At 37.1% G+C, this 13,705-nt stretch overlaps 1 protein-coding gene across 2 annotated transcripts in view; it reads right to left on the bottom strand.

Annotated features, from left to right (window-relative positions):
• ZDHHC17 (zinc finger DHHC-type palmitoyltransferase 17) overlaps positions 1-13,705 on the bottom strand; it is an 89,897-nt gene that overhangs the window by 54,334 nt on the left and 21,858 nt on the right. Inside the window, exon 2 of one of the 2 annotated variants that reach the window (XM_054443365.2) lies at positions 1,880-1,983. The exons of the other annotated variant lie outside the window; for it this stretch is intronic. Coding sequence (XP_054299340.1) covers positions 1,880-1,983 — 104 coding nt within the window. The remainder of the gene's footprint in view (positions 1-1,879; positions 1,984-13,705) is intronic. 2 annotated transcript variants of the gene reach the window in all.

The raw sequence follows: 13,705 nt of genomic DNA, 5'->3' as shown, positions 1-13,705 counted from the left end.
AGCACTCTACAGAATGAATATTAAGAGACCAAATGCACACCAAGTCTTTATATTAGGAAAGAGTTATTTCATAATTTCACAAAACAAATAAAAAATATTGTTTTACTTAGTTGACCTACTGGCATAACAGATACCACTTTATGCTTTCTTCTTGAAGTAAATATGCAGATGATCAGAAAGACCAAGAAAAATACACACCCTAAGGAAATATGACTATTAATTCTGTGGGATGCAATGAACTTCAGACAATTCTTTTTTTGATTGTTTTTTTTGAGATGGAGTCTCACTCCTTCGCCCAGGCTAGAGTGTATTGGCATGACCATATCTCACTGCAGCCTTGAAATCCCAGGCACAAGCGGCCCTCCCACCTCAGCCTTCCGAGTAGCTGGGACCACAGGAGTGTGCCATCACCCCTGACATGGTTTGGATCTGTGTCCACACCCAAATCTTATGTTCAACTGTAATCCCCAATGTTGGAGATGGGGCCTGGTGAGAGGTGATTGGATCAAGAGGGTGGATCCTTAATGAATGGTTTGGCACCATCCCTTTGGTACTGTTCTTGTGATAGAGCTCTCATGAGATTTGGTTGTTTGGAAATGTGCAATACCTCCTCCCCACTCTCTCTTCCTCCTGCTCCAGCCAGGTAAGATGTACCTGCTTCCCCTTCACCTCCCGCCACGATTGTAAAGTTTCCTGAAGACTCCTTAGAAGCAGAAGCCGCTATGCTTCCTGTACAGCCTGCAGAATCATAAGCCAATTAAACCTCTTTTCTTCATAAATTACCCACTGTCAGGTATTTCTTTATAGCAGTGAGAGAACAAAGTAATACAATGCCCTTTTTTTTTTTTTTTTTTTTGCAGAGACAGGGTCTCATTCTATTGCCCAAGCTGGTCTCAAACTCCTGATCTCAAGTGATGGTCCCACATTGGCCTCCCAAAGTTTTAGGATTACAGGCATGAACTTCCACATCTGTCCAATTTCAGACAATTCTTAAAGCTCAAGAATCTATGAACTAGTTTCTCCTCTTTGCAGATGAAAATAACTGTTGTTATTTCAACTTCCATATAATTTGCATTATAAAAAGTCAGATTTATCCTTTTCCTTAGCCTATCTCAAAGACTGATAATCTGGTATTCTGACGATATTTTAGAAACTGTGATATTTCCCTTAGCACGGGTTAAATAAGTAAATATGACATTAACTACATTTTATTTCTAATCTGTGTACCTGGTTGCAGGGGGGAGAATATTGGATGCACATTGATGTTTTCCATTTAAAGTGCTTTAATTCCAACAATGTTTTCCAACTCACCATAAGTAACCTTAATATTCTTAGGGCCTAATAGTATACTTCTGGAAAGACCAGCAAGTATCAAAAGCAAATAGACATATTCAATTAACCAATGGGAAATAAACTCTATTTTCGTGTGTGTGTGTGTGTGTGTGTGTGTGTGTGTGTGTGTGTGTGTGTGTGTGACAGAGTTTCACTCTTGTTGCCTAGGCTGGAGTGCAGTGGTGCAACCTCGGCTCACTGCAACCTCCGCCTCCCGGGTTCAAGCGATTCTCCTGCCTCAGCCTCCCAAGTAGCTGGGATTATAGGCATCCGCCACCATGCCTGGCTAATTTTTTGTATTTTCAGTAGAGACGGGGTTTCACCATGTTGGCCAGGCTGGTCTCAAACTCCTGACCTCAGGTGATCCACCCTCCTCGGCCTCGCAAAGTACTGAGATTACAGGTATGAGCCACCGCAACCAGCCCATAAACTAATTTTGTAATTGAGATATACTGATGTTTTTCCCAAAGTAATATGACTGTTACTCAGATTCATATTTCACTTGAAATACACATGCCAAAGAAAACAACTACAACAAAAACCTTACTGTGTAGCCTTGACTATGTCCCATGTGCTGTAATCATCAATATGAGTTTTCCGTCCAAGAGGTTCACCATATCCATGGTTATAATGGCTTTGGGGTTTGATTTCCTGTTAAAAAGAAAATCACACACAGGCAAGAATTGAAAAAAGGGGTACAGAAAATATTTCTATATTTTATAGTAGTGCTTTTGTGTTGAGAAATGCTAATTACTGAAATAATTAAATTTACCTTATTCGAAAGTCTATACTCTTTTATTTTATTTATTTATTTTTTTGAGATGGAGTCTCACTCTATCCCCCAGGCTGGAGTGCAGTGACGCGATCTCGGCTCTCTACAACCTCCGCCTCCTGGGTTTAAGTGAGTCTCCTGCCTAGCCTCCTAAGTAGCTGAGACTATAGGCACGTGCCACCACGCCCGGCTAATTTTTTGTATATTTAGCTGAGACGGGGTTTCCCCATGTTAGCCAGGATGGTCTCGATCTCCTGACCTCGTGATCCGCCCGCCTCAGCCTCCCAAAGTGCTGAGATTAAAGGCATAAGCTACCGTGCCCGGCCAAGTCTACACTTTTTAGGGAAAAAGCTTGTTCAAAGAGATCTACCCATTTTACACATTCTCAAGCTAAAAAAATCTGTAAGATTAGAAACAAGTAACAACTTAGCAACTGAAATTAATCTTTAGCTCCACAGAACTCTCTTACCTTGTCATCAAATCAACTCATTCTCTCTGACCAATTTTTCTATTATTCTAGTATGACCCACAGCTCTAAACACTCTACTTTAAAACCTTCATCACATGCACTACTCTATTCCCCAAATAAACTCTAAGGCCCTAAAGGAAGGAACCTATGGATATTATTTTTCTATTATTCTCAGATATCACCTTTCCTAAAACTTCTTCATGCTCCAAGCTACCATTAGATGAATAAGGAACAGAGCAGTGCTGATAAAAGGTAAATCTGCTTGAATAGGCCTAAAAATGTTAATATCCTTTTAAAAAGATTTTATATAAAAATCCATATATATAAAATTTAATTTACATAAAAATTTAAATGAGTTTCAAAGAATATTACATCTATTCAAAGCTTACATGCTGTAATTTTCTATTAAAAATACAAAATTTGGTATATATAGTCAATTTCCTCAATATAACATAGCACTAAAATACAATTGTTTCTTTTATATAAAAACTGAAAAACTGAGTTTGTTCAGTTCCAATAACATCTGTTGAAAATGCTGTGTTTCTGATATTTTTAACAAACATATATGTAAATATAAATAAAAGGATAAATCATAAAAGATTTGGAAAGAAATCCTTAGAACAACATATGCTCTCTTGCCTCTGATAAACCACCTACCACTGATACTTAATCATACAAAGTTAAGAGTATTTTACTAGAGGAAAAAGGTATTTAGCTTACTCTAGCCATTCAAATTGTGTGGGAAGTTCTAAAACTAATTTGTTTGAGCCATAAATTTAGAAGACTATCAATCTGAATATTTTCAATGAAAAGGAATTTAAAAGTTTCACACAAGCAAATTCTGCTTCGCATATAATCTTTCAACAAGTAAATGCTTAGTTCCTTATGAAAATGCTATAGCCAATGTTAAAATACATTTTAACATTTATAATTATATACCCACATTAGAAGAAAGAAATATACATCATTCTTAAGCCAAGATTCACAATATACTGCAGATAGTTCACTAAATGATTTTTTAAGAGGTTGTTCTCAAACTCTATTCAAATAGAGTAGCTTAAGTAGGTTTAGTATTTTGAGTATATACAATATTCTGAATAACTGACAAAGCAAGCCAATACATAAGACTTATCCATTTAATTTCTTTAAATCTTTTCTATTTAATTTCTCCACAGAATTCCAGTTTTCAATCTCTCTATGCTCTATATTCAGTGGGGTTAAGGTAAAAAGAAATACTTCTAAGCCAGTAACACTTTCTTATTTCTAAATTTTCTTTTCTGATTCTATTCTCTCCAACCACAGGGAAAATAATTTTTTTAAACTCCAACTTTGACATCTATATGGCTGTAAGATACCTGAAAAAGAATAAAAACTTGATCACATCTTTCAGAGAGAATGGAATAATATACCCAACAAAACATGGATTGAGAGCCTGCTATACATAAAGCTCTCTACAATGTACACTGGGACCCCACCCAGGATAGGGTAAGACATGTGCAACGTTAAAGAGGTTGTCAAAATACGCAGTAATCAAGATCAACAACAACAAAAACAACAACATTTTAATGGAATATTTTTAAACTAAAACCAATGCAACAAAACACACACACACACACACACACACACACCCATGAACCAAACATCAACATTTTAAAACAGAGACAGCATCAGAATCACTAACTCTTCCTTTTGCATCAGGCTCCACTATGGCTCAGAGCATCACTGTGCATGTATACAAAATGTAGCCTGTCATCCTGAAGGACTTCCAATCCAGAATGGAAAGACAAAGTAGAGAAGAAAAATACGTCAAATATTATAAGCAAGAGCCTTCCAATAATAAGTAAAAACACAGATGAGGAAAACATAATATCCAAAAGGTAATAACATAACTTGAAAAAACTTTGAAAATGTGCTATGGCAAACTGCTATTCTTTTTTACTATGGACAAATACATTGCTTTTACATACTAATAATATTCACAGAATAAAAATAAGTCTCTTTCTGAGGATTACTATCATAAAGTTTTCAAGAAACTTTAATTTTATTTTCATGCCCAGAGACCTCACTTACTGTACATAATGATTAAATTGTATTCTCAGTTTGTTTCACTGACATTGCCAAATGTGAGCTTATAAATGTTACTGGAAATTAAGACTTTTTTTTCCAGTAACATATTAAAATTAACCTATATAAGTATCTGTTTTGTGCCTCCTATAAGGCTGTTTTTATTTCCTTAGTAAAAGGTATCTGATTTTTAAAATATGCCTTTAACTAAACATATCTCGAGTAATTCTACAGTGGCAGAGTTATACTCACTAAAGAAAAGGTGTATATGAAAATCTCCAACCTACTTTATTACCAAACAAATTTTGTAATAAAGAACTTTATTTCTCACTTTTAAACAGACTGGATACTGGTTTATCTCTAGGACTAGTACCTTGTCAATGTGACAAATGACAACACTCTATCAAGATAACCACAACTATCAATAGGCCTAGGAGTAACAGTTCTAATTATAAAACATATTTTTAACATGTTCATATAAATAAACATATCTAACAAACATAGATAATTTTTAAGCTAAAAATTTGCTATTATATATTAAATATATTTTCAACATACAAATATTTAGTTAATTCAACTCTTTAAAATCCTGTAATTTGGCCGGGTGCAGTGGCTCACGCCTGTAATCTCAGCACTTTGGGAGGCAGAGGCGGGTGGATCACAAGGTCAGGAGATTGAGACCATCCTGGCTAACACAGTGAAACCCCGTCTCTACTAAAAAATACAAAATTTAGTCCAGCATGGTGGCAGGCGCCTGTAGTCCCAGCTACTCGGGAGGCTGAGGCAGGAGAAAGGTGTGAACCTGGGAGGCGGAGCTTGCAGTGAGCCACGATCACGCCACTGTGCTCCAGCCTGGGCAACAGAGTGAGACTCTGTCTCAAAAAGAAAATAAAATAAAATCCTGTAATTTTTCCTCGATGTTAATGGAAACCAAGAAGCAATTTAATTGCTATTTCTACCAAGAAAAGCAATACTAATTTTAAAATATGTATGTGTGTCATTGTAACTTTTAAGAATGCAGTAATTCCATTAGAAGCAGCTTGGTATAATAGAAAAAAACCCATGACTGAGAGGCTAATGAATAAAAGTCCACCACTCCCCTACCTAGGGTACACCTAGCAAGTCAATTAACTACTATAGAGTACGGATCTCTCCTTTGTAAAAAGGGATTTGAATAAAATAAGCAAAAAGTTCCTCTGAGGTGCCTCAAGGTAAGAGTGGAAGAGCTCAGAGATTTCAAACTCCACACACTCATTCCCTTCTTTTGAGGCAGAGCCTCACTCTGTCACCCAGGTTGGAGTGCAGTGGCATGATCTCAGCTCACTGCAACCTCCGCCTCCCAGGTACAAGCCATTCTCCTGCCTCAGCCTCCTGAGTAGCTGGGACTACAAGCACACACCACCACACCTGGCTAATTTTTCTATTTTTAGTAGAGACAGGTTTTCACCAAGTTGGCCAGGTTGGTCTCAAACTCCTGGCCTCAAGTGATCCACCACTTCGGCCTCCCAAAGTGCTAGGATTACAGGCATGAGCCACTGCACTCAGCCTCATTCCTGTCTTCAACAAACCACTTCATTATTTGTTTTTAGATACTGGGTATTAAAAACTTTAAGCAAATTAAATTTAGCAGAGTTTATCTAAGCAAAGGACAACTCATGAATCTGACAACACTAATAACCAGAAGAGGTTCAGTAAGCTCAGCTTCAGAGCATGAGCAGAGGGTTTCAACAGGCTGAACTTGGAAGCAAAGCAATTACTTGATTAGCCATAGCTAGCTAGGCATTTGCCTTATTTGATCATGATCCAGTAAAAGGTCCCAAGTTAGAGGTTAGCTGGTGATTTCTAACTGATAATGTCTCTAGTTAGACTTAAGTTTCATGTCACTGTTTTCATTGAATTGGGTTTGGGTTTGCTTATGTAGGAACCCCAGGACATGCAGCTTTATACAAGATTTCTTCAATTAAAGGTTTAGCTGCTTTCTAAAAAAAAGTTCTGAAACTTCTAGATTAGACATTCTCCAAGTTCTAAGGGGAACATAAAATGATTTCATATATTTTTAAAAAATTATAGCCACTTGGAAGATTCTTAACATTATCTAGTTGACAGTCAAAAGGTTTTTTTGTTTGTTTGTTTTAATAGTCCTGGCTTTGAAGAGAATTGGAAGGAGAGAAATAACCTCCAAAATCTGCTACTATGGGTAGCAGACAGTAGACAGGAATAGTAGACAGGAATGAGAAGAGCTGGGATAAGCTGAGCTGCGATAAACCCTGCTGCTAAGAGAAATCAACATGACAAGACTCAATCTTACACAGCAGGTATAGGGCAAATACTAGTTTATATGCCAATATGAGAGATGCCATAATACATGTTTATTTGCATACCTTGATGGGATTATATAACCAATCAACTATTCGCCAAGTGTCTATGTGCAAATTAGTTAACTTTTTAAAATGCTAGACCTATTGCGGTATAAGTGTAATCCGTCTTTGTCTCAGGTTCACAGCACAAGGCTCCTAAAATGCTTGAAATTTCTGAGTGATAGGAATGTTTTTTGTCATTCATTAAAAGTCCCTTTTGACTACACCAGAGTTTATGCCAATGAAGTGACCTGGAGTGGAGCCCCTATATAGCATAGCCTCAGGAGGGGGCTGGTGACTAGAATGACCAAGTGATTAGAGGGCTAGAATTTTCAACTCTTCTTACTGACCTCCAGAAAGGAGAATGGGGTGCTGAATATTAAGTTTCATAAAACCTCCTGAAACAACATTTGATGAGTTTCTGGATTGGTGGAGACATTAAGGTTCTGAGAGGGTAGTATGCCTGGAGAGGGCATGGAAACCACACTCCCCCACTCAGACCTCCTCTCATACATCTCTTTCATCTGCCTGTTCCTGAGTTGTATCCTTTATAATAAACTGAAAAATGTAAGTAAAGTGTTTCCCTGAGTTCTGTGAGCAACTTATGCAAATTATCAAATCTGAGGAGGGAGTCATGGGAACCCAATTTATAGCCAGTCAGTCCAGAAGTACTGGAGGCCTGATTTGTGACTGGCATCTGAAGTGGGGACTTCAGTCTTGTGGGACTGAGCCCTTGACTTGTCGTGTCTATGATAATCCCAGGTGTATAGTATAGTATACGAAGTATAGTAAGTTCAGAAATATTATGAAAGAAGGATAATGGAAGGGACTTGCCCTTCAAATTTAATTCTTTAAATTTATGGTATTACGGGTCTCTACGGGTACTTGATTCATTTCTAAATTCTACCTAATACTAACGAAACGTCTTAAAACAAAATAAAACAAAAAGCACACATATAATGCTCCTTTTAAAAAAAAATTATTTAACCCCAAATTACATTTGCAAAATAAAGGCATTTTGTTACAGCCATAGAAATAGGCAAAAAAATTTGGCAACGAAGGAAAACCTGAGGTAGTGATTTCTTCTAAATTCTAGGCATATCATAAGGATTTTTAAAGGAATGCTTATTGTTCATAATAAAAAGAGGGCATAAGCATAAAAATATATAACCAAGTGAATAACAAATGGCAAGAAAAACAAGTTTCCCCTATAAAATCCTAAAATAACTCTTTTAAAATGTAATTAGTTAACATTGCCAGCAGATGGCACTACACTCAAGACAGACTCTTAAAACCTACCTGAAACACCATGTTTTCTCGGCTTTTATTTTTAATTGACACATAATAATTGTACATATTTATGGGATACAGTGTGATATTTCAATACATGTATACAATGTACAATGACCAAAACAGGATAATTAGCATATCTATCACCTCAAACATTGATCATTTCTTTGTGTTGAGAACATTAAAAATCTGTGTTTGTATATTTGAAAATATACAATAAATTGTTAGTCAGTCTGTAGTACTATAGAACACTAGGACTTATTCCTCCTAACTAGCTGTACTTTTATATCCCTTAACCAACCTTTAACTATCCCCCTCCTCCTCTTTCCTGCCTCTAGTAACCACTATTCTACTCACTACTTCTGAGATTAACTTCTTTAGCTTCCATGTATGGGTGAGAACATGAGGTATTTAATTTTGTGATGAACTGTCTTTCAGGAAAGACTGAACAAACCTGATTTAGGAAAACATTTGGGAAAATATTCATCAACCTTAGCTTCCTTAAATAACGGTTTTCACTTCATTTCCTTCTAGCATTAATCCCTATCTATACATGTATTTGTAACAATATATGTATCGTATTGTATGCAGTATATTATAATGTCTTTCCACAGACATTTGATGAATGAATATTTATTTATTTAGAGACAGAGTCTCACTCTGTCACCCAGGCTGAAGTGCAGTGGTATGATCTTGGCTCGCTGCAACCTCCACCTCCTGGGTTCAACTGATTCTCCTGCCTCAGTCTCCAGAGTAGCTGGGACTACAGATGTGTGCCACTAAGCCCAGCTAATTTTTGTATTTTTAGTAGAGACGGGGTTTCACCATGTTGGCCAGGCTGGTCTCAAACTCCTGACCTCAAGTGATCCACCCACCTCGGCCTCCCAAAGTGATGGGATTACAGGTGTGCTCCACCGCACCCAGCCTGATGAACTTTTAAGTAAATGCCTATATGCATAAGTTTCTCTCCTCTTCCTATCTCTTTAAAAATAAGCTTCATTTTTTATAAGAGTCCTAGATTTACAAAAACAATGTCAAGAGAGTAGTTCCCATATTCCCCATGCTGTTTCCCCTATTAACAACAGCTAACAGTATGATACATTACCTTTAAAGAACCAATATTGATACACTATTATTAACTAAGTCCATACTTTGTGCAGAGTTCATTAGTTTTTGTCCAATGTCCTTTTTGTTCCAGGATCCCATCCAGGATACCACCTTACACGTAGTTATCATGGCTCCCTAGGCTACTCTTGCCTGTGACACTTCTCAGACTTCCCTTGTTTTTGATGACCTTGACAGTTTTGAGAATAACTAGTCAGGTATTTTGTAGAATGACCCTCAACTGGGATTTCTTTGATGTTTTTCTCATTACTAGACTCAAGTTATGTATTTTAAAGGGCAACTATTGTTTTTAATCTAACCTTATTTTTTTTTCAGATTTCTTTCAACACTCCTTTACAATCTTTATTTCCCCAAATGTTTATGTATTTTTACATACTCTATCATCATAGTACTCACACCCTTAATATTCTTCCCTTTTACATTTCTTTATGCCATTACACATAGTTTTTGTAAGTACTCCTTTGAACTACTGTTAGTCACTCTGCATATACCAATATATACCACTGCATACACCAATATATCAAAACGTTCTGAAACATTTCCCAATTGCTGAACATTTTTAGGTTATTCTTACATGTCCTAACTGAACTGAGATTGTGTATTTTAGGCTTTCCTCTTCTCTGTCTTCTCCTAACATTCTCTTCACCATTAGACTTTAAGCTATGACAGGGTGGGAATCCTATCTTAATCATTTGTGTATGCCCTGTGCTTAGGACAGAGCCTAGCACAAATAATACTGGTTTCCTTAAATGAAATGAAAGAATAAATGGATGGATTCTTCCTCACTACTGAAAAATACTTTCTTTAACTCATTTAATATTTCTTCATTTTAACTGGGATAAACTCCTAGAGACAGATTCTTAAAGAGTATGAATATTTTTATGGTTCTTGACATGGTATCTAAATTGTTTTGCAAAAGAATTATAATCCGAACAGCAATACATGATTAACTATTTCTCCATAAACTCACTGGCACTGGGTGTTATTTTTAAATTCTCCACTATTTAAACAGAGTAAGAAAGACTTGCTGGGCACGGTGGCTCATGCCTATAATCCCAGCACTTTGGGAGGCCAAGGCGGGCAGATCACCTGAGGTCGGGAGCTTGAGACCAGCCTGACCAACATGGAGAAAACCCCGTCTCTACTAAAAATACAAAACTAGCTGGGCGTGGTGGTGCATGTCTGTAATCCCAGCTACTCAGGAGGCTGAGGCAGGAGAATTGCTTGAACCCGGGAGGCAGAGGTTGCAGTGAGCACAGATCATGCCACTGCACTCCAGCCTGGACAACAAGAGCAAAACTCTGTCTCAAAAAAAAAAAAAAAAAAAACCTTGCAATTCCAACTTTAAATATATTTTCCTATCCTAGTTCATCTTTTGGGAATTACCTGTTCATATCTTTTGGGAATTACCTGTTCATATCTTTTGGTCATTTTATTGTACTTGACTCCTGAAATTTGCTTAATATATTTGTATTAGACTTTTATATATATATAAGATTAAATATTAATCTTTTTCAGACTGATCTAAAGACTTCCATGTTTAGAATTGTTCATTTATGCTTTCAATATAATTCAAAGATTATACCCTTTATAGTCATATGTATTAATCTTTTCCTTGTGCTTTTTTGGTTTTCATTTTTATATTTCAATACTGCTACAATTATTTGTGCTATTCCTGAAATATTTTCAGTTCTCTTCTCAGGTACAAAGTTGAACTGTACACCCTTGGCCCTTTGAAAGATAAGTGTGTCCAAGTGATTGACCATGTGATCTTAACCAATGGAATATGAATAAAAAGGATCTGTTGCTTTCAGAGAACAAGTTTAAGAGCCAATATGCAATTCCCCAGTCTCTCTTTCCAACTGCCAAGGAGACTGGCAATCTTCTAGAAAGTAGAGATAATCACTGGATAGAAAAGCTACTATCCCACCCACAATGTATGTGCAACATAAACTACTAACATTTTTTTAAGGGACAAGGTCTCACTATGTTGCCCAGGCTAGAGTACAGTGGCTATGCACAGATGTGATCATCAACCACTACAGCCTCGAACTCCTGGGCTCAAGCAATCTTCCTGTCTCAGCCTCCTGAGTAGTTGGTACTACAGGTGCACACCACCACACTCAGCTAAGCCACTGAAATTCAGGGTTGTCACTGCAGCAAAACATAGCTTATCCGGACTAATATGATTCTGAAAGTTGTTTAGTTTGGTAAGTAGTGTGTAAATGGATCTATATAAATCATTTTCATTGTATTTTGGAGCTGGTTATAACTAGTATATGGTTTTACTACTAATGCTCACAGATTTATCTTATATCCAGCCACAATGTTAAAATATCATCTCTGATTTTAGATATCTTTGAATACTGTAAGAATATAATCAACTCTTCTGCGCGCGCACGCACGCATGAGAGACAGAGAGAGAGAGAGTGTGTGTTTTCACTCTATGGCCGATGGCATTGGCAAAAACATCAAATGCAATATTGGAATAGTAAAATGAGAATACTTCCTTATTTCCTATTATTTTTCCTCCATTTTTAATAGTCAATGTATTTAGTGTTTCTTCATCATAAAGTTGTTCAATCATCCTTATTCAAATATATTCCAGGGAATGCATAACACTGTATATGGATAAAAATGCCCACTTGATTGGGCATAAAAATGCCAACAGGCTCTTACATTATAGAATATGGCCAATTTAATATTTCATTGGAGATTCTCAATTTCATCCTGTAAAGATTATGACCAATATTATTTTTATGTATCTCCTAGTTGATAATATTATGAAAGTGACCTTCACTCTTCCCCTTGACCTCCCTTCTCCACCACAGGCCAACTGTTCTTATCAGCAGCCCACACTCAAGTCATGGCCACATTTCCACTAGGGCCCAAAAAACTAGGGCAGACATAAAATGACTCCGGAAAATTTCAAGGAAGAAGTACCTTCTAAGTATTTTAAGTTGTTTTATTTTGGTTTTTTTAATGTTTGCATCAAGTGCACATGTAAATTATTTAAATGTAATTACCAAAATGTAATTTGAATGGCAAAGACATGTAACTGAAAATCCTAAAAAGTACTGTAAACTATCTCTTAGAAGAAGTGCAAAAACCCCATCTTCGACTAAGAATACGACATTTAGGCATCTAGTTCAGCAGGCAACGGGGATCAATCAGGGATTTTTGAGGAAGGAAGTAACAGAATTAGATATGCGATTTTAGAAGATCACCTAAAGATTTTTTTTTCCTTTCCACCATCCCCACAATTTATACTTCCGCCTTTCCTGTGCTATTTACTAGAAGGCATTTCTAACTATCAAAATGTCCAAGCTAGAAAAATTCAGCTGGGTGCAGTGGTGCTTACCTATAATCCCCACAACTCATGAGGCTGATGGGGAAGGACCACGTGCGGCCAGGAGTTTTGAGACCAGCCTGAGGAACATAGTGAGACTGTCTCTAAAAATAAAAACTAAAAAGGCCAGGCACAGTGGCTCATGCCTGTAATCCCAGCACTTTGGGAGGCCGAGGCGGGTGGACTGCTTGAGTTCAGGAGTTCAAGACCAGTGTGACCAACATGGTAAAACCCCATCTCTACTAAAAATACAAAAATTAGCCAGGCATGGTGACAGGTGCCTGTAATCCCAGCTACTCAGGCGGCTGAGGCAGGAGATTCACTTCAACCCAGATCATGCCACTGCACTACAGCCTGGACGACAGAGCAAGACTGTCTCAAAAACAAATAAAAATAAAAATAAAAATAAAAAAATTAGCCAGGCTTGATGGCACACACCTGTAATCCCAGCAACTCAGGAGGTTGTGGTGGGAGGATCACTTGAGCCTACAGTAAACTGTGATCACACCACTGCACTCCTGGGCAACAGAACAAGATCCCATCTCTTTAAAAAAAAGAAAAGAAAGAAAAAGAAAACTAATTCCCCCTTGATTCTTTATCCCACAGCTTCAAATACTCACCAAGTCGCAATGCTTCTTTTCTCAAAACAAATCCGTCCCTTCCTCTGTATTAATATTATCACAAATAGTTTACCCATATTACTGTCCCTATCACTCCCTTACTTAAAATCCTTAAAATCATACATATAGGGGTAAAGAGAGGACATTTTGGCAATCATACAAAATCCTTCATGAAGTGGTCCCAATTTGCTTTTTACAGCTTTAGTATCCACCATTCCCTTCTACACATCCTACACATTTACGTACACCAGCCATTCCAAGAAGTCATGTACTTTTAAAAACCTCAGTATCTTTGTGCTCATGTTAGCTATTCTACTTAGAAGACAC

The sequence above is a fragment of the Pongo pygmaeus genome, chromosome 10, assembly GCF_028885625.2.
Source record: "Pongo pygmaeus isolate AG05252 chromosome 10, NHGRI_mPonPyg2-v2.0_pri, whole genome shotgun sequence".
In the NCBI taxonomy this organism is placed as follows: Eukaryota; Metazoa; Chordata; class Mammalia; order Primates; family Hominidae; genus Pongo; species Pongo pygmaeus.
Note: the sequence above shows the minus strand (reverse complement) of the source record. Positions and strands in the feature narration are given on the sequence as shown.